This window comes from Nannospalax galili, unplaced genomic scaffold (assembly GCF_000622305.1).
Source record: "Nannospalax galili isolate Female #2095 unplaced genomic scaffold, S.galili_v1.0 scaffold115, whole genome shotgun sequence".
In the NCBI taxonomy this organism is placed as follows: Eukaryota; Metazoa; Chordata; class Mammalia; order Rodentia; family Spalacidae; genus Nannospalax; species Nannospalax galili.
This window is the reverse complement of record NW_008340588.1, coordinates 7,286,074-7,307,069: the sequence shown is the minus strand read 5'-3', so window position 1 is coordinate 7,307,069 and position 20,996 is coordinate 7,286,074. Positions and strand designations below refer to the sequence as shown.

Below are 20,996 nucleotides of genomic sequence, written 5' to 3'. Positions count from 1 at the left end.
TGTTTTTCTTTTGCTGCTTTCAGTATTCTCTCTTTGTTCTGTACATGTAGCGTTTTTACTATGATGTGTCGTGGAGAGTTTCTTTTCTGATCCTGTCTATTTGGTGTCCTATGTGCTCCCTGTATTTGTATGGGGATGTCTTTCCTTAATTTCAGGAAATTCTCTCTACAATCTTGTCTAAGATCTGGTCAATACCATTAACCTGAAATTCTTCTCCTTCCTCTTTGGTCTTTTCATGGTGTCCCACATCTCTTGCATATTCCATTCCTGTGTTTTTTGCTTGAGTGGGCCAGTTCTTCAGCTTTATACTCCAGTGTTGAATTCAGTTTCCCTTTCATTCATTCTAGCGATGAGGCTTTCCCCTGTTGTTTCAAGTTGGCTTATTGAGTTTTGCACTTCCTTCTTCATTTATGCCTGAGTTTTCTTCAATGTTTTTATATCTTTTGTGAATTCATTCAGAAGTTTATCTCTATCTTCCTTTAATTCTTTGATTTGTTTGTTCATGTGTCCCTTAAATTCGTTAAATTCCTTGATTATGTTTATCATTGTTCTTTTAAATTCTATGCCCTGGGTTATCTCTAGGGGGTTCTCCTTATAGAATTCTTCTACAGGACTGATGGAGTTTGGTGGGGACATAGTGTTTTGGCTTTCCATTTTGTTATTCTTTTTTTGTGATTTTGGCATGTGAATTTCTTTTGCTGTTTGTGATTCTGATATGAGAATTAATTTGAAGTGTGCTTCGGTTTGTATTATTGGTGTGCCTTGGTCCTTTTCTTATTGGTTAAATAAAGCTTGTTGGTCCAGGATTCAGGCTCTCTCAGGTTTTATTTTGGAGGGAACTGATGGCTTAAGATCAGCTACTCAGGAGCACCCACAGAAACCCAAGTCAGGTTCCAGTCAGGTACACTCTGGCTTCCTTCTAAGGTTTGGTCTCCTACTAACAGGATCTCAGAGAAAAATTTTGGAAGATACCTAAGGAGTGGGGGGGGGGTGATTTTGGGACTCTCAGTCAGTCTGCTGAGTTCTCAGCCCCTATGCGAGAGGGAGGTGAGAACAAGCATTCTCTGGTGGTCTGCTGAGATCCCAGCCTCTACACAAATGGAGGTTGGAACCCATCTTCTCAGGCTGTCTGCTAAGATCTCAGCCTTATCCTACCAAAGCAAGGTCTGCCCTGGGGCCTTGGGAGGGGCCTCAATGAAATCCCAGTTTAGGGGGTTGGGTACCACTGCACAACTGGGAGAAGCTCAGCACCAATTGGGAGGCAGGATCTGGGTGCTCTCAGGCAGTCCTCTGAGTTCTCAGCCCTTATGCCGAATGGCAGCTGGAACAGGCACTCTCTGGCGGTCTGCTGAATCCCAGCCTCTCTCTACACAGATGGAGGTTGGAACCCACCCTCTCAGGCTGTCTGCTAAGATCTGAGAACCAGATTTTTTTTAAGGCACAGAGGAGAAGGGGGAAGAGGATCAATGGGAAAGTGGGAGGTAAGAGAGGGTAGTGGGGTGGGTGCACATGAAGAAGTACATGGTGTAAGTGTATGAAAGTGTCATAAACTCATATTCAATGGCTATATGCTAAAAAGAATATTTTAATATGCAAAAATTGAATCTTGGAAAAAACTTCTGCAGTTATCATTAAAAATAAAGGGCTATCCAGAGTAAAAAAAAATACTACCAACCTAATAAAATATGGGCAAAGGACAAAGGTAATCAGTTAATGGAAAAAGAAATACAAATGATCTTTAAACATGAAAACATTTATAATCTACCTCAAAGGAGAGAGATGCAGTTAAATAGTGATTAGATTCCACTTTTTCACTTGCCAGATCATAAGTATTAATAATTACAATATGGGAAATGGAAATCTCATATGTTATTACTGGAAATTCAATTGATATGTGAATATTGTTGTATATACTTTCAGTAGCCATCTTGTAATCATAGGAACAAGCCAAGGGCCAAGAAAACACAATGAGGATGGCAAAAGAAAGAGATAGAAAGAACTCAGGTCTTCATTTATGTTATTGAGTTACTGTGATGTGATACCTAGAGCTAGCTTACATCTGGACTTACATGAGATAATATGTCTGTATTGTTTTAGTCAGATTTGAATTAGAAATATTTACAGCTGAAAATATTCTAAATAAATGCATGTATAACATACTTGTACATATATTATGTATAGCTCTACACATAGATCTATACTGTATATATATTAAATTTGAATATACTGTTAATAAATCTATTATAACAGTTTCTCTATATTTGGATTATACTGTTTTCAGTTTAAAAATGATATATAGCTGCAGTTTTACATAGATCTATAGATCTAAATGTGTGAATTTGCTTTCTTCATGTAAAGTTTTAGAAGCAAAATCAATATGAAGGCAAACTTTTAACAAATTAAGCAGATTTTATTTGAGCAAAGAACAATTTTCCAGTCAGGCAGGCCTCAGAGTCCTAAAATGGTCAGGGAACTCTAAATGTGGGCACAAGGCATTTACACATAGGAAAAGGAAGTGAGGCAAAGAAACCTGATAGGTTCTAGCTCTGTCTTTGCAGTGCTTGGGCATGGTCTGATCGGTTGGCACATGTGATTGTCCAAAACTCAGCTGCTGTGATTGCCTGACACTCAGCCATTTGTTACAAAATATATTCTTGAATCAGGCTTTTAGTTTGTTAACATCCTAAATTAAGTTGTGGTTCAATTACACAGAGACAACAGAATTAGCCTTAAAGTCAGCTTAATTTAACATTACAAATTGGAAGAGTGTTCATTTCTGATCATCCTTAGAACTAGCTCTAGATATTAACATAACAATTTAATGCAACTGTTGATGAAAGAATATCCTTTACATTTTTATTAGTGAGGCTTAACAATGTAGATTATTAAAATATTACATTTTTTCCATGAAGTGCTTGTCAAATCAGAGTCACAAAGAAAAGAAAATGTAGCAAGTATTTGGCTATTCATTTTAAGTTCAAAAGCTTAGGCTTAGTTATCAAATATAAAGAGTTATACATTTCTGAGTCATAGATTGACTCAGAAAGAACCCATTCCAATATATTTTCACTTAAAGATCACATGAGTTAATCATAACTGAGAATTTGTTAGGGGGAAAGATGTTTCAAACATTGGTGGGTTTTGATGTTCTACTCACAAGTTGAACTGAATGAAGGAAGACAGAGGAAATATACCTCTCTCTACTGCTAGGTGCGGAAGAACTCATCTTCTTTAAAGGAGTGACTCTAGATAGACTGACTAGACCCCAGTGGATGAGCATGCACTGAAAAACATTAGGGGATACTAACTTGACTTGATAGGCCTTAACATAAATGACAGAACGCAGGAAATCCAGTTGGAGGGGGCCTATGGGAGGGTGCTGGTGGGGAAGTGGGTCTAAAGATGATTAAGATGCTCAATAAACATCTTAATGTTGTCAATAAACATTAAGATGTTCAATAAACAACAAAAATGCAATAAAAATTTTAAAAATAAAAAATAAATTGAAATATTTGAGACAAAGATCATTTTTCCTGAGTGTGGTCCAGGGGGAGGATAAGAAGATAGTTTCTAATGGTATCATGTGTGTAAACAGTGTATATAACAGGAGAAAACTTGAAGTTAAAAGCTAAAGTCAGCTTTGAAGCAATTAAAAGGTTTCATTTTTTTCTACATATGAGTTAATGACTAAAAAATTGTACCGCTACATTTGTATTTGCATTTCTTCCACCATATATGCATATGACCTTTTAGTCATGGATCTTTTTGAGTATCAACCCCCTCATTTTGAAAATGGAGATAATATGCATGTAACCTACTTTTATCCTGGTAGTACATACTCATTTGTCTTGCCAGGGGTCTCATGAGTGGTTTATTTCTGCCAAGTTGAACACACTATGTGAAGCCCAAGCACAAATTAGATAAATATACCAGATAAGGCTGTGCCAGTACATATGGTCAAGTTCTAGTCCCTGTCACAAATCCTTTCCTGAAATGAACAGATTTTGGCTAGAACCAGGAATATTTGATCAAGACATCTGGTCAAGCTGGATAGAGCTGACTGTTCAGTCTACACATCTCTGTAAAGGAGCTCTTCTGGCCCTTCAGTTGCAGAGCTGTCCCTCCCATGAACCTACCTGGTGCAATTTGCTTCAACCACAGGGATACCCCTAGCCTGTAAGTGGATGGAAATGTAGTTGGTTTCCCTTGAATTTGTTTAAAATTCTGATTCTGAAGCTCTAAGGCATTTTTTCATTATGTTACAACTCCTGGTAAAGTCTAGATTTGGGGGCAATTTTACTGGCTGCCAAAGTATATCAACAAGCAGAGGGTTGGAAAGTCTTTATCTATTCTTCTTTGTTGTAATTTATGTCATATGACACCTGGCTTGGTTCAGAGTCCAAGATAACCTGGGATTTTCCAGTATAGCTTCTCAATAGGATGCAAGTAGCCACATAATCCACTACATTACTTGAGTTGCTTAAGAAGTATGCAGCTTTTCAAGAAGATATTCTTGGGGCTTGAAGCCAGGCAGTTGCTGCAGCAACCGTCCAATTATTTCCACTTGCTAACACAGATTTTCTCCTAAGGCCACTTTAGTGTGTTCAGAAGACTAGTGGTTTCTGTTTGATTTTTGCCTTTTGAATTAAGTCTCAGTATTGTCAGGATCTGATGACATCAGGTAGTCAAATTTTCCTGTGCTGATGTATTTTGGTTTGGGCTGGTTGGAGGTAATGCCAAAATCCAGATTTCCCTGGGATCAGAGCCAAGAGACATTTAGCTATTTAGTCAGAGTTAGTGTCTGTGGAAGCAGATCTGGGAAATTCTTATGGAGGATCTTTGGCCAAAACTGCATAATCAAATTTTGTTGTGAATATGACCCTTCACAAGACATTAGGGAAAAAAATAACCCAATACTTGTGGGAAAAGTTTTAATAGAATAATCTCGAAATTCTAGGAAACAAAGGGATAAATTAGTTGGCTATTTTATAGTCTTGGTTTAAAGTTACCTTTAAAATTAATTGAATCAGGTAAGGGACTTTCGTGGGAGAACTTTTAGAAAACCTCTTTAGGATCCAAATGTGAGATTTCTTAAGTTATTTCTAATGAATACTGTTATGCCTGGTCGACATATATAGAATTAATTCAAGGAAATTTTACTAAGGTCAACTTTTAAAGAAAGTAAATGTATGATGTGTATTCAATAAAAAAAATCCACCTTATAATCAGATTACACTGTTAAACACATCTTTCTTATAGTAATATAAAACTGGGATCAATGAAAATGAAGAAAGTGTGTCTGCTCCATTGCCAAATTGTGTATTTCTGCACCAAGAATACTTAGTGGAATGTTAAAACCAGTGTGAACTATTAAATCTTTGTAAGTCATGCTAATAGAGAACTGTGTGTCATTGTTATATTTTATGCCTATCAAATAAATTGGGGATCCATATAGGTAAAACCTTCCATTCTAGAACATCCTGTATTTTCCCAGGATATGCATTCATTGAGGTATTTTGATGTGTAGTGTATTAGATTGCCCCTTTAGTTATATTTTCCCTCCAGATAGAGTTTTAAATGGCATCAAGATAATATTACTATAAACCATCTAGTTAAATCAAATGTACTTTTTCCAAAGATTGCAAAATTCCATCTAGATATGAATGACTAAATTTAGCACCATTTTTCATCACCTGACATCCTACTCAGAGATGACCAAAATGGGGTATAGTTTAATATGTTTTGCAATGTGAAAACTAGAACTCAATGGGCATGCAAATGAAATTTAACACTGTATTTCACATTATAGACAAATCACAGCTTGTATATTATTGCCCAAAGTCTAATTTCTTAGCTGTAAAATTTGTAGTAGTCATGTCTTATTTTTAAAGAGGTGTTCCAATTATTTTAAATAGTTTTTTTTATCATGTTACAACTTTAATAGATGCTATTATAATGAATGATAAAACAAATATAATGGAATTTATATGTCTCTTCCTTACATATTAATATATAAACAGAATTATTAAAATTGTTTGTATTAAGATAATTATTCATTTAGGAATAATATCATAATACAATTATAATCACTTGCTTTCCCATTCATCTTAAGTCACTGCTTAATGGCCTAATTCCCAAACTCACAAAGGTATAGGGGAAGGATATATTTATGTATAGTGTTGCACTGAGGGTTTCTAGGTAATCTTAAATTATTTTGCTATTCAGTTTGAACACTGGTGACCCCAATGCTCAGAAAAATGTGCCAATATCTTCAAGTGCCTGAAGAAAGATAAAGTTTCCTGTGTCCCTGCGGCTTCAGCAGAACTTGTAACCCTAGGCCCATGTACCCTTGCCAACTGCAATGCGTTTGGAAATCAAACCTATGAAAAAATATAAACAGTTTTTAGGTCAAGATAGGGAGAAATGAAACAGATAACACTAGTTCTTGCTTCTATGTATATAAAACAAATTCACTGAGACTATAGTAACAAAACTTCACTCATGAGAACTGGAGCATGTATTTCATGTTCCTCAATCAAGCTTTTGTGCTAAACCACTGAACTTTTATAGTAGAGTAAAAAAAAAAAATAGGAACCCACAATTAATCATTATAACATAAAACTGTGATGCTTCTCAAAAATGTGCAAACACTTTAATATAATTTATGTTGTTTCTACACATTTTATGTAAGAAATAATTTCACTTAGCTATACGTATAATGAATTTGATTAACAAAATCCCAATTACAAAACAGAAGTAAATTAAATGAAGAAATATATTTATCATCAAATTATAAAATAAAAATAACAGTTCTTATTGAGAAATCATATTTATTTTTCTTTAATTAGATAATGGAGTTAATCATTTTGGTATGTTTAGTAATATTTATAGTATTAAAATAATGGAACGTTGAGATTTGAGTACAATGACAATAAGCCACTGAAATTTCACATTCACCTTATACAGCCACCATGAATCCATAAGTGAATGTTGAAAATGTAAAAAAATATAAAATGATTGTAATATAACCATCTAACCATTAACATGTGGAGTTTTAAGACCCACTATTTAATCTGCTAATTTGCTCTGAAATATAAGCAGTTGCTTTTCTGTGATACATAACATGTCTTTGTGCCTTAATACTTAATTTGAAATATCATTAGTGTAAAAATATACCAAAGTAAATAAAAAAGGAAACACTTATTTACAAAGCAATATTGTATACATATTATATAAATGCAATTGTTTCAAAGTCTTTTATACAATATTGATAAAATCAGTCATTTCCATTATTTTACCACAAAACTTCAATGTTGCAAAAGCAAGCTATAATTTTTGAAATTTTGATGAAAATGAATAGTAAATGGCTGCCTTTTAAGATAAAGTAGTTTCTCCCTCTATGCTACAGAATTGCAAGTTGGCCTCTAGAAAAAGGATTCTTCTTTCTTTAAAGAAAATCCATCCCCCATTTAGAGATGTATGAAAATGAACTCGAAAGAGGGAGAGACTTAGGTTACTGAGTGTGTTCTGCCTGATAAACTTAGTAATATTAGCCATCCAAACTATTGTATTAGCACCTTGGCATGGATTATTAGCACACTTTCCAATTACAATAGGAATGGAAATATGCACATGGGGTACCATCCCTATTTTTGGTGGAATTCTATCTTACCACATATGCTATCATACAATATAAACTCAAGTGTATAAGGATGTTAAAAATGGTGACAGATAACAATCCTGCACTTTACCAAGGCTATGTATGTATTGATTTTCTATAAATATTAAGTGAAAGTGTGAAGAAATGGACTTTACCTTTAAAGCATACCCCTTTAATTCACCAGACCACAAGGAGAATTGCTTACATTTTCTCGCCTAGATTGTAGTTGTAATATATATGAACATAAATATAATTTGATCTTCTTTAAGTTCAAAATCTCCAGAAATCATAAAATCTCCTATTGTATGATTTATTCTGATGGTTAAATGCCAACCATTTCTTATATTCTCTCTTTCATTCATACACTGTAGCTGTGTTTAAGTGACTATAGCATGCTCGAGGCCTATGGCCTGTGGTACATAATTTCACAGTTTCAAAATTGTTGAGAGGAAGACCTTCCGTGATTTAGGAAGTTACAAACCTAATGCAAATCTCATGAGCATCCACATCGGTCTACTACCATTGCTGGGATTTTCCCATATATTATTTGCTCTTTGCCATTAAAATATAGCATATTAATTGGAGACATTTTTGTGGGCGTACAGCAAGGGCCTGCTGAACCTCTGGGATTTGCTTGATGGACAAGATGAGTATGAGGATATTTTTGTAAAAACACAAATTCACACTCTCCAGAGCAGTAATTGGCCTTATATCTTTTGGGTGCAATAATCCAATCCCATCCGAAAGCTTCAAAATCCACTGTGAGAGGGTAACGGCAGCATCGGGACTCTGTGGAGTGCTCATCACAGTCAAGACCAAAGTCTCTTCTGGATCTTTTGGGTGTGTCTGTGACTTTGACCTCTAAAAAGGGATTCTGTGTGGAAAGGAAAGATTCATGAATTATATTAATAGATCCTGAAACCCATCTTAACTTAAAAAGTCATTACTAAAAGGAACATCATTCTTATACAACATGTTTATTATTTTAAGAAGTGCAACATTAAGGAATTTATATTTATACTAGGGTTGATTTTCCTTTTTATGACCCCAAAGAATACAGCAGCAACAGACATTTACCCATAGTCAATTCACACAATGGCTCTTTTTTGCTCCCTGTATTATCAGACTGCCTAGCACATAATAGATGTCTAGAAAATATGAGTTAGATGAAAGAGAAGGAGGGAGAGAAGAACGGACAGATGAACATCCTCTCTTCATCACTAGTGATGACATGTTAGCTGCATGTATCTAATGACTCCTGGAGGACTAGATATACTCATCTGTCCTCTGTTCCCTAGGTCTTCCCCAAGGAAGGAGATGTTAAAGCGAGAGCAAAATAGCTACTTCTGAACATTATATAAATTGTGATGGGAGAAAGGAAATTAGGATGATGAAGGTAGCTATATGTATGTTGGGTTGAAAGAAGGAAAGAACAGATTTATAAGAAGAGATGAGCTTTGTGGGGCTGCAGCTCAGTAGTAGAATGCTTGCCTGGCAAGTGCAAGGTCCTGGGATCAATCCCTAGGACAGGAGAAAGGGGTGGGGGAGATGATATTTATCACCTTTCTTATGTTTTCTTTTTTCTTTCATTGAGAACTATTTCTGTTCAGAAATTTACATACTAATTTTCTAGCCTTGTGACAGCCTCTGTCTTTCAGTGCATATGAGACTATTCACCTTTAAAAGGGAAACTCTGAGGAATGCCATTTAACCACATTGTCAATCATTAAAACCTGCCCCCTTAGCAACTTTGATAATTAAAATACTATTTATAAAACGGAACAGTTTTAAGTAGTTGATAGCAATATTATCTTATATGAAAATGAAAATAGACTTGGTTGTTGCGATTGTCAAAAAGAACTATTATTTGAGGAGCACACTGAATGAGTAGCACATAGAAAGAAAAGTAGATCGTTTAGAGAATTGCAATGCTTTGAACAATGTACTTCACATACAACAGATCTGATTTCTTGACTACATATTCTGAACATCACTTAAAGGTTTAAAAGATAATACATTTATTGTTTCTAAGTAGAATATTCCATTATACAATATGGCAACAGATGAAAGTGAAAATCCGGTCATGTTAAGCTTTTGAAAACAGAAATAAATAAAACCTAGGTAAGACATGCAGCAACTTGAGTTTATGGAGGTATTAAAATGGTTTTTATTAATTTTTATAGTATATGAGGTCTTGTAATATCACTGGCTTGATATTTAATTAATTGGCATTTCCTAAGTGTACTCTTGTGCAAGAATGCTAAGTCAGTTCAGAAATAAGCTAGGAGGCAAAGGTTAACTAGACTGCTAATTAAAAATTTATTTCCAATACTTCATAGTACTCTATACATATAGCACTGCTTTACCATTCTGTAAGTGGTGAACATATTAACCAAAGGGAACTGTATGTGTAATATATTTAATAAAATATAGTTTGCTCTATGTAAAAATCCAGATTTTTAAAAATTCATTGGGAGGTGGAGGAGCAAAAAATGGGAAGGAGAAAAGTCATAATTCATTGGTTAGATACTAGAATCTATAGAGTTATACAGAGCTTATAATTTTACTCATATATCATGTATCATATCAATGAAAAGCACATTATATTCCATTCCAAATTCAAAAGTGCTTGTGAACTTAAGAACCATGGGACAATTGTTTTTTAGTCTTTTTTAAAATATTTTATTTATTATTTACACATGTATGCATGTATTGCCTGCATGTAGGTAAGTGCACCCGCATCATGCAATGCCCGCGGAGGACAGAAAGGCTGTTGGATCCCCTAGAACTGGAGTTACGGACAGTTGTTAGCTGCCATGTGGGTACTGGGATTCGAACCCCAGTCTTCTGCAAGAACATTCAGTGTTCTTAACCGCTGAGCCATCTCTCCAACCCGTTTTTCAGTTTTTATGCAAAGTATAAAGAGTGTCAAGGGAGTGCCTTATAGGATGTGTAATTGGACACCTACTTTTTTTAGTCCCGAACTACCTTTGGAGTAAGATACTTTGGCCTATGGGCATAGGAAACAGTAGCTGCTTTCACTATTATTCATTCATATTATGAATAAAAACATAACAAGATTACTAGAATGTTGTTTTCAGTTATCACTTACCAGCCCATCTTCTCCTGGTCCTGGGAAGGTTACAGCAAGATCATGACCATTCTCATCTAAAGCTTTGATTTCAATGCCTAAGTTGGATTCAGGCTGTTTGAGCCAATTTTGCAACACTGTCTTCACATCAATACTCTGCCAAATACCAGTGCCTGGGTTCATGTCAAGTTTCAGAGATCGGATTCCAGTATACCTTGTACCGTCTTTCATGGGTTTGATGAGTCTCAGGATTTGCACAAACACTGTTGTAGGAATCTTGACAGGCCTCAGATAGATCCACAATTGAGCTTTTACTACTTTATTGTACTGTATTTTAGAGCTAAATTTAAAGAAGCAACATTTTGGTTTTCCATCCACTTGCATTAGAAAATCAGCTATAAATGAATAAGAAAAGAATTATTGACATTATGTCCCATTAAAATATGAACAAAATCCTTCCTTATTAATAGATAGCATTTTTTTCTATTGAGACAGTGTAAGCATATGTAGCCTTTCAAAATAAAATACTATATGGAACTTCATTCATAACTCAGAAGAAATGGTGAATAAAATAATTACTCTAGCTTTCCCGAATTTGTTAGCTATCTGTACTTTCATCTGTTTATGAGGAATCTATTCCTCTTCCAGAGAACTATGGGCTAAGGGATATTTTATGAAAGAACGTAGGGCAGATGAAATCTTCAAACAATGATGAGTAGAAAGAACAAGAGAGGAACATCCACTTAGAATTCTTTGGGAATCTGAGTAGTTACACTTACTGAGCAGCTGTAGCAATCAGTCTGGAGGAAGGAACCCTTCCCCCAGGCCTGAATTACCTGGGGACAAGACACACTGGGCAACTTACTGAACCTCGGAATTGAGCAGAAAATACGGTACATCTGTTATACTTGGGCTCTGGAATAGCCTTTCAAACACAACACGAAGCGGGTAATTAGCATAAATATTTAGATATGTTCAAGTGATCCCAAAAGTAGAAAGCATCCTCTTTAGGGTCATCCTGTCAAATGGAAACATAACACTAACAATTCTTTTGGTTTTTCTAAAATTTTATGTAAATAAAGTAAACCTCCTGGATTTGGTAAAAAGTCATAAGTGAAGATTATTTGCTGAATTGTAACCTGATTACTTAGGAAGAGAAATGCTAATTTGAAACCATGTCATGTCTGGTTTAAAGAGTTTAAAGCTCTGTATTAAAGAAAGATTGCAGGCACATGGCACAAAACCTTTCCTGCCCTGACGGCTCTGTCAAAGTGCCCGTCTTCCCTTCCCCGAGAAAATATTCTTTTTGAGCTAACAGAAAAAGGAATTGTATGAAATTATCTTCCAGAAGCAACATCGTTGCTATAGGTAATAGTCCTCCCCCTCATAAAGAATAAAATCTCAAGCAGGTTCTTAATTGCAGTTCCTGCCTGAAAGTACAGAGGCAGGGTGCTCAGAGCGTCAGGAGCTTAGCACACACAGGACTTCATGGCACAACCTACCAATTAAAATGCTTATTTCCTAGACATTTTCCAATATTAGATCAAGATTATCATTTGACTGATTTCATTGTTACTTCAATCTTGCTGTTACTAATACATTAAAATTTTAAACTCCCCAGGGTAATAGCTTTCACAATTAAATACATTGATTTGTGAAGAACATTTAAAAAAAAAAAAAACAAAAAAACAAAAAACCTCTATGGGAGATAGTTTTAAATAACAGGAATCACTCTAGGTGTGGAGCAGTACTCAAACATCCAGCAAATTACTTCCTTTATTATTAGTGGAAAAACTAATGCATATTTTAGACAACCAGATGCAGTTATAAAATCCCATGTAAGTTTCACATTGTTTGTTGTATCTCCCAGTCCTTGCCTTGGTAGTATTAGACAGTGAAAACATAAGCATTCTCTCTTTTCTACATTAATCTAAATAATATTAATGCTGTGAAAGCATGTTAAATTGTAGATACTTAGCTCTAAAGAAACAAGTAAAGCAGACTTCATTCTCAGTATGTTTCTCAAAAAATCTTGAAGAAGAAAAAAAAAAGAAACTCTTTTCTCTCCTACTTACATACAAGCCAACAGCTTGTTAAAAGCCTGAAAATAGATCTGTTTCTCATAAACATTAGGCCAGCAGTCAGCAGAACTGTTGCTATACACTAACAGAACTACTTACACTCGGTAGGCATGGTGATGATTGTTTCCGTTGTAGCGTGATAATCATCATCTTCCAGAGAACCATCGCTGCTGTCATCCCTCTGGACATCGTACTGATCAATCAGTTCCCGGAGTGGAGGAGCTTTGGGTAAAAGTTGTCTTATAGCATCTTTGCTGATGTTAGGAGCTGTTTCCAGGCGGAGTTTACTGAGGATTTGAATTTTTATGGCTTCTATTCTTGAATATTTAGTGTTCTGTCTCCAAGTACATGCATTACACAGGCCCTCTTTTTCCACATTTTCTTTTTGCTCACTGTTCTCTTTCAGATCCACTGGACCAGCCACAATCAACATAAACAGGTAAATATAAACATAGATTTGCAGTTTTTGCATCATTTTAAAATCAGCACAATCTTTTTTCCTTTGTTCTTATTTCTTCCTTTTGCTTTGCTTTTGATTTTGAGTAATGCCAAGCAAAATTTTAATGCATGTACAGTCGGAGAGACAACCTGCCACACCAGTGAGTCTTGTGTACTGTATGCCAAGTGGCTTTTTATATTCCTGCTTAGATGAGACAAGTGTCGTCAGGATCTATGATTGGCTCCTGCTCCACAATGAATCTCGCTGTCAGAGGTTAAAACCCTGTCTGTCACAAGTCACCAAGCAGTATTTTGTTACAGTCAAGGGTGAGCTGATTCATTCGACTACTTCATAAATGAAATAAATCCCCAAATCATGAAAGATATATGTGACATTTGATAAATTGAAGTTTATGTAATGATATAAACTATACTCCAAGCTTATTAATCTCTGTAAAACTCTTGTTATGCTTTAAGTTAGTAAGTTTTAATTTATACTTCATGCTTAAAAGGTGAAATGTTACTTCTTTAACAGTTAGGATGATATTTTATTATTAAAACAAATATTTGAAGTAAGAATTTTTTGTATTAATTTTAGTGCTGAATAATTTAAAGAAATAAAAATTAGGAAGGCCTGAATTAAAAGTTAAGATTTTATTTCTAGTAAAATATTTTCATCTGTAATTTGAGAAGCTTCTTTCCATTACTAATTTCTTTGTAACTATTAAAAATCAGTCTCACTGCACTATATTGTACATGGAATTATTTTGATAGCTTGATGTCTTTTTATTAATCTGAAAGTTATGCTTGATTTTGGCCAATTACTGTTGCCATTTTCTATTCTAAAGATTCAGATTCATATCACTCAGAAGAGCTTCTTCACTGTTTAATGCCAACAGGATAATTAATGTCAAGCAGAAGGAAAATCTCTGAACTTAGAATAAGAAGCTGACGGATTTTTGTAACTGGCACTGAAGCGTTTATTACAGCTTGCCTCAGATTTCCAGGGCTAAGAGTAAAAAGTGCAATATTTGTTCTCTATGAATTATGTCAGAATCCTGTGAGCACACAAAAGAGAAAGCACCATAATAGAGGGGTACCCTTTGTTGTTTCCCAATACTGTGACAGGTTAGCACCCCTTTGCCAGTTTCTCATTTTGACCAGAGGGCAGACACCTGGCAGGGATTTGGGGTAGGGGCTGAGTGCAGAGAATAGAGCTTTTTGTTCTCTAAATTTAAGTGGCCTCTATAGGGATCACACTCTCACCCTTTGCTTTAGGAGCCCCAAGATCTAATCAAATGAACAATTAAAGAGCTGAACAAACATAGCAGCAAGAACAGAAGATGTTTCCAGGCCACAGGAGATTTCCTTCTCCTCCTTTTTGGGAAACTAAGGACTCCCTAGAGATTTAATCCATTATTTTTTTTTACCCCCAATAGAATGTAGTGGCTTATATCAAATATTTATTTTTTTAGGTCACCACCATTTTTGACAGTGTACAACCAATTTACTGCCTCAGTGCACCAAAATGCAACTCAGTAGCTTGAAAAATTAATGCATTTTCATCAAATTCTTAAGAGGCATCTACATCTCTTGAGAAAAAAATGGCCTTACATAATGCATTGGATTTGCCCATCATTAAAGATTAAGGAAAACCAGACACAAACCAGATGCACAGAAGTTTTCAGATCCTCTTTGTTACAGGATAGTATTAGATCAGGCCTATAAAGTTTTATTTGTTTGGACAATTCATTTTTCAATGTATAATTATTTGTAATGTTATAATCATAACATGTGCTTCTAAATACTTAATCCTTTTTTTTTTTTAAGTTTGCTTAGAATTGCATTGCAGTTGAGTGCTCAGGCTGTGGAGTCAAGTAAACCCGAGTTCAAATCTCAATTTAGCCACTTCTGTGACACTGGGTGAGATAGTGCCTAATTTCTCTTACCTTTAATTTCTTTATGGGGGGTTGGTGCATATAATTTAATAGTGCATATAAACTGCTAGATATGGTGCCCTTCATAAGGTAATTAGTACCTGGAACTGGAACACTCCATCTTTATTTCTTGCAGAGAGGCTTGCCCTTCAAATTATCCTAAACTGTTTCAGGTTTAAAGCAACTGATTACTAACTCAGGCAGGCTGCTCTGGTCTATCTCTCTAGGCCTCTGAAGCAAGTAACGTTTTCTGAGGCAGCCCCAATAGTGTTTCAGCTCGTTATTTTTATTACCCGGCATAGAGCAAGCAGAAGTTGCCATTGGTCATACACTCGATTCTCATTATTCACGGATTCAATTTTTGCAATCTGCTTACTTGCTAAAATTCATTTCTAAAAATCAATACTCCTCTTGCTTTTACATTCATTCATTGATATTCATTGAACAGCAAAAAATTCGCGGTTCCAGCTGACATTGGCCAGGTCAGTGCCCTGCACCGTCATCTCAGCTCTCTTACTGTGAGCAAGTGCCCGTTTTTCAGCCTATTTACCGCCATATTGTTTACATTTCTGTGCTTTTTACTGTCGTTGCTAATTCTGCTGTTTAATAACAGCCCTGAAACAGAGTGCTGACTTGCTGGGCAGTGCCCTTAAGCACAGAAGGCTGCGATAGAAAGCAGACCAGAGGTCGCCGGGGTCGGTGGGTCAGGTAGTTATTGCTTAATGATTACAGATTTTCAGTTTGGAAGAGGACAAAAGTCTGGAGATAGATGGAGGAGATGTGTGTACAACAGTCTGAGGAGACTGAATTATCACTGAACTGTGAGCTTAAAAACAGTCAAAATTGCAAATTTTACAGGATGCGTACTTTCCAACCATTTTTAGAAAGCTGTGATAGGTCTACAGAGGAAAAACATTCCTTCTGAAAAAATGCATGTGTTAGATGAACTTGGTTCAGTCGATGGGTTTAGTGCTGTTGTCTGAGTTCAACAGTAATGAGTGAATGCTGTATATTGAATAAGATGATTTCACACAGAAACACACATAAAACAAGGCTATCTACTAATTAGTTGATGAAAAGAAGTCAGGACCTGAGGTTTACCTCACCCTGCATGTTCTTTAGGAAGAGTCAGCTTTTGCATGCTAACGCAGTGTTGTCAATGACTTCATAAACATGAATGGTAAGGATTGACTGAGCTAACCAACCGCTCCAATACTTAGCCCACTCATTATGGGATGGGCTAAGAAGCACTTAATTTCAAGAGCTTATGTTCTGCCTTTAGTGGTAGTGCTTGCAGCCTTTTGAAGGCAGGTGGCTGAAGGGCTCCTTTCTGTGGTCAGCCACTTGGGGCTGCTCTCAGAAAGAAGACGGGATAGTCTGATATTGGGATGAGTGAGGAGAGAAGAACTTCTTCTAGTTGACCAGGAGAACCTGGTCTTCCACCCCTTTGACTTTGTTTTAGGTCATCTTTGAGAGCAGTTTCTCAAGGCAGCCGGGATTAGGTGGCCAAGGCAGCACCTCATAGGGCTGCTGTTCTTTGTGCTTGGTGGGCTGCGGTGGACCAGGTATGCTCTATCAGTAAGGTAGTAAGCATGCTTTCCTCATCTCTCTACAGACTATCTCACAAGAAGTTTAAGAGTACAAAACATATTTACCAAAGAAGTTTATGATCTTTCTCTTTCCAGATTCTGGGAACTCTTGACCTATGAGAAGTTTAATAATGTGGTCCACAACTAAAAGAAGAGATTAAGAATTATGATGAAAACGCTTCATGAAAAATTCAAGTATTTGAGGAAAACACTCAGAAAGTTATATTTTGGTCACCCTTGCCATTTCTTCCAGATAATATTTAGTAGTACTCCACGATGACTATTCCTTCAAATGGGACAAAACCAGAGTACTCAAACATGACAATGTGGGAAAGCAGGATCCCACTTGAGGATGACTGGCCATGTATGCCTTCAGTAAGCTATAATTCAAATATCAACAAAAACTCAAGCATTATTGAACTAGGAATAATGGGTGCGTAGGAAGAGAAGACAGGAGATGGTAATGTAGCTTTTGTTTTGCTACTTATATTTTATATAATTTTGAATAAGTCAGTAAGCTTTTATTTACAAATGTATTCATGTATACATGAATTCAGTTATTTTATGAAATATTTGAATATATTTTATGGACCTACCACTATGTTAGATTATAAAGATAAAATACCGAATCAAACAGATATAGTCACTGTCTTCATGAAACCTGTGTTCTGGTTCTTCATATAAAATAGGACAGAATTTTATATGAAGGGACGAGAAAAGTTGTACAGTTTCAACTGAGATTTATCCCTTAAGATAGTGAGCCTTAAAACTTCTCATTACATTCTTAAAATTATTGAGCATTCCCCCAAATCTCTTGTGTGTATAGATCACTATCTGTCAATGTTTAACATAAATCAAAACTTGGAAATCTTAGCATATAAAATACATTTCATTTGCTGACAGATTTTTTTCTTTTTAAAGATAATTTTATTTATGTTTATGTCATATGTAATGCATGAGTTTATATGCATCACATGCCTGCATGCAGGAGCCCACAGAGGCCAAAGGGTGCTGGATCACCTGAACTGGAGTTGCAGGTGGTTGTGAGCCATCTGTTGTGGGTGCTAGGTACCAAACCTGGGTCTTCTGGGAGAGCAATAAGCATTCTCAACCACTGAATTATCGCTCCAGTCCTCAGGGTTTTTCTTACTATCACATGTGAGTTGTACAAAGTAATGAGTGTCATTGTGGCGAGTTCATGTACAAATATACTTTGATCATATTAACTTTTCTCTTACCCTCTCTTGACTTCCCTTCCCCTATTCACTTCCATGTCTGAAGTCCTCCTTTCCACAGAACAAATGTTATCACCTCAAGTCATGAATCTTCTTGAAAATTCCATTGTACAAATAAAAAAAAAGAAAAAGGAGCAAAAATACTCAGAATTATTGTGAAAATAATTTTAACTTCATGGCCTCTCTGGAAAGGTTCTAAGAGCCACCCCAGAGATGGGGAGCTCCAGAGCCCTAAGGTTGCCAACTGAATAATTCCCCCTCAACTTCTCTCTCTTCCCAATATCAATGGCTTTGCTTTTATGAGCTATCAAAATAATTTTTTTGGTCTTTTTGAGACAGGGTCTCCCTGTATCCCCAGTTGTCCTGGAACTACTATGTAGACCAGGTTGGCCTTGAACTCAGCGATCTGCCTGCCTCTGCCTCCTGAGTGCTTGGATTAAAGGCATGTGCCTTTAATAATTTAATAATAATAATTTTAGACATTATATCTATGTAATAGTACATAATTACCACCAAGAGCAGAAATATAGATGTTATTGTGTTAGAATCATCAATGACACCACTGTAGGACAGTGAGAGAAAGAACGTGTCAGTCCTAGGATCCTAGGATGTAGACCAAGCTCTGGATGTTGTTGTGGGGGATTTTTTTTGTGAATGATCTTGAGACAATAATGTTCATACAGTGGAAAGGGGGACCAGAGACATGCAAAGGATAGAGGTGAAGAAAGGGTACTAGAGCAGATGAATATGGTGGAATCATGTGTATAGATGAAATTGTCATAATGAAACCCATTACTTTGCACAACTAATATATGTTAGTAAAGAAAAAAATCATGTTGTAGCAATGCCTCATAATAGATCTAACAAAGCCAGACCTTTTTTCACTGAAAAAACACTAGATTCAAAGACAGTGTTATATCATGCAGACTGTGCCCTCTTCCATTACTGTAGGACTCACATATCTGTTTTGTGTCCTCCCATCTTTACTTCTGTGTTCCCCAAATATATCAGGAACTTGCTGAGAGTAGGGATTTTGTTCTCCTTTGGTCTAGTACCTGGCATATAATTAAATAGGTGAAGTAGTGTGTATTGAATAATCAAACCAGTGAATGGCTGAGTCAATATCTCCTTAACTATTGGAGGTTTCTAGACTGTCTAAGTGATGTCAGTGGTGCTTCTAGTTTGCGCTAACTGTGGTTCAAACATTTGTATTTCTATTTCCTATTACTCAAGCTCAGAATTGGTATTACAGGCTTCCTTGCTTGTGGCACCTCATGTTAGTTCTCTGGTTCAGCACTGAGCACTGGATGCAAACAACTGCAGCCTTTACCACATAATGATCTATGGCAGCCCATGCCATGTGAGTCTTAATAGGGACAATAACGGAACTGCCCTCTGGGCTGTGGCACTGCTATTTAAGATGGCCTGAACCCTGACCCCACACACATTTATTTCAAATTAGGTTTAATTTATTGAGAACTATCAACTGATTGCCTGAGGCAGTTTTCTTCTCTTTTTTCCTTCCTTTTTAAAAAATAAAGTATTATGTTTTTACTGATTTTTCTCTCCCTGATTTTCCTCATACCAGCAGAAGGATCTCCTTTGTCTTAAATTTAGGGGTCAATCCTAGGAGGCTTAGGTCTTTGTGTAGCAAGGAGAGGTGAGTCAGAAGTCCACCTGTTTTCCAAAATTTGTTCTTCGTCCCTCCCCACTCCATCTTCCTCTGGCCCTCCAAGGATACTGGTGAATTCTTAAAACTCAGACTTTATGCATATTCTGCCTCAGCTCTATCCATCTAACAGCCACGTTCTGTTTCAGTGTCTACTTTCCACAGTGCCTACAAAGTCAGTGCTGACCATTGAGCTTTTCACTATAATCAAGCTAGCCAAGTTCTCCCTAATGCCAGAGAGGTTGACACTTTTATGTAGTGTTCATGGGGATTCATTTTTTCTACTTTAAAAAGAATCTGCAGACTAGAGAGATAGTTCAGGGGTTAAGAGCACTTGCTGCACTTGCAGAGGACCTGGGTTTGGTTTTCAGCATCCACAGAGTGGTTACATCTATATCTCCAGTTCCAGGGAATCCTACAATCACGTCTGGATTACAAAGGCATTGCACACATGTGGTAGGTGAACTTACATGTATGCAGGCAAAACACTTATACACAAAATAAAAATACAAAAAATCTTTGCAATATTCAAACTTAAATAACGGGCTGAGATAATGCTGCCTCCTCCTCCCTCCTCCCCCTCCCTCCCCCGCCTCCCTCCTCCTCCTCCTCCTCTTCTTCTTCTTCTTCTTGTTCTTCTTGTTCTTCTTCTTCTTCTTCTTCTTCTTCTTCTTCTTCTTCTTCTTCTTCTTCTTCTTCTTGACAAGATCTCATTTTGCAGATCAAGCTGGACTAGAACTCACTATGGAACACCCTGAGTGGACTCCTCCCTCTACTTCTCCAGTGCTGGGATCATGGGCATGTGCCACCACAACCAACTTCCAAATAATGTCAGATATCAAGAGCCATTTAAGTCTTTTGCTCTAATGCCATGGCTTGTATATGGCTAAAGTCTTTTTTTAATTTTATTATTTTTATTTTTGTGTATGCATGTATTGCCTGCATGTAGGTAAGTGAACCTGTGTCCTGCAATGCCCGCGGAAGACAGAAGAGGCTGTCAAATCCCCTGTAATTGGAGTTACGGACAGTTGTTAGCTGCCATGTGGGTGCTGGGATTCGAACCTAGGTCTTCTGCAAAAACAGCCAGTGTTCTTAACCACTGAGCCATCTCTCCAGGCCTCCATTAGCCCTTTTTAACAAGGCTTAAAATTTCTTTCTGTTTGTGTTGACTGAACATGCCATGAAATGGCACATAAGAATATTTGATATGGTCTCACATAAAAGACACCAGGCTTTAGGGGCTCTCAACCTTGTAACCATCCTTTTACCAATGTTAAATGTTAATCTCTACACAGT

General features: G+C 36.4%; 1 protein-coding gene across 1 annotated transcript; it reads right to left on the bottom strand.

Moving 5' to 3' along the window:
* Window positions 1-6,630: 6,630 nt before the first annotated feature.
* Mstn (myostatin) lies at window positions 6,631-13,495 on the bottom strand. Its single transcript, XM_008835625.2, has 3 exons — window positions 12,932-13,495; window positions 10,773-11,146; window positions 6,631-8,534 (listed from the first exon to the last, which is right to left on the bottom strand). The coding sequence occupies exons 1-3, from the start codon at window positions 13,305-13,307 to the stop codon at window positions 8,154-8,156; spliced, it is 1,131 nt and encodes a 376-aa protein (XP_008833847.1). The 5' UTR covers window positions 13,308-13,495; the 3' UTR covers window positions 6,631-8,153.
* Between the last annotated feature and the right edge of the window lie 7,501 nt (window positions 13,496-20,996).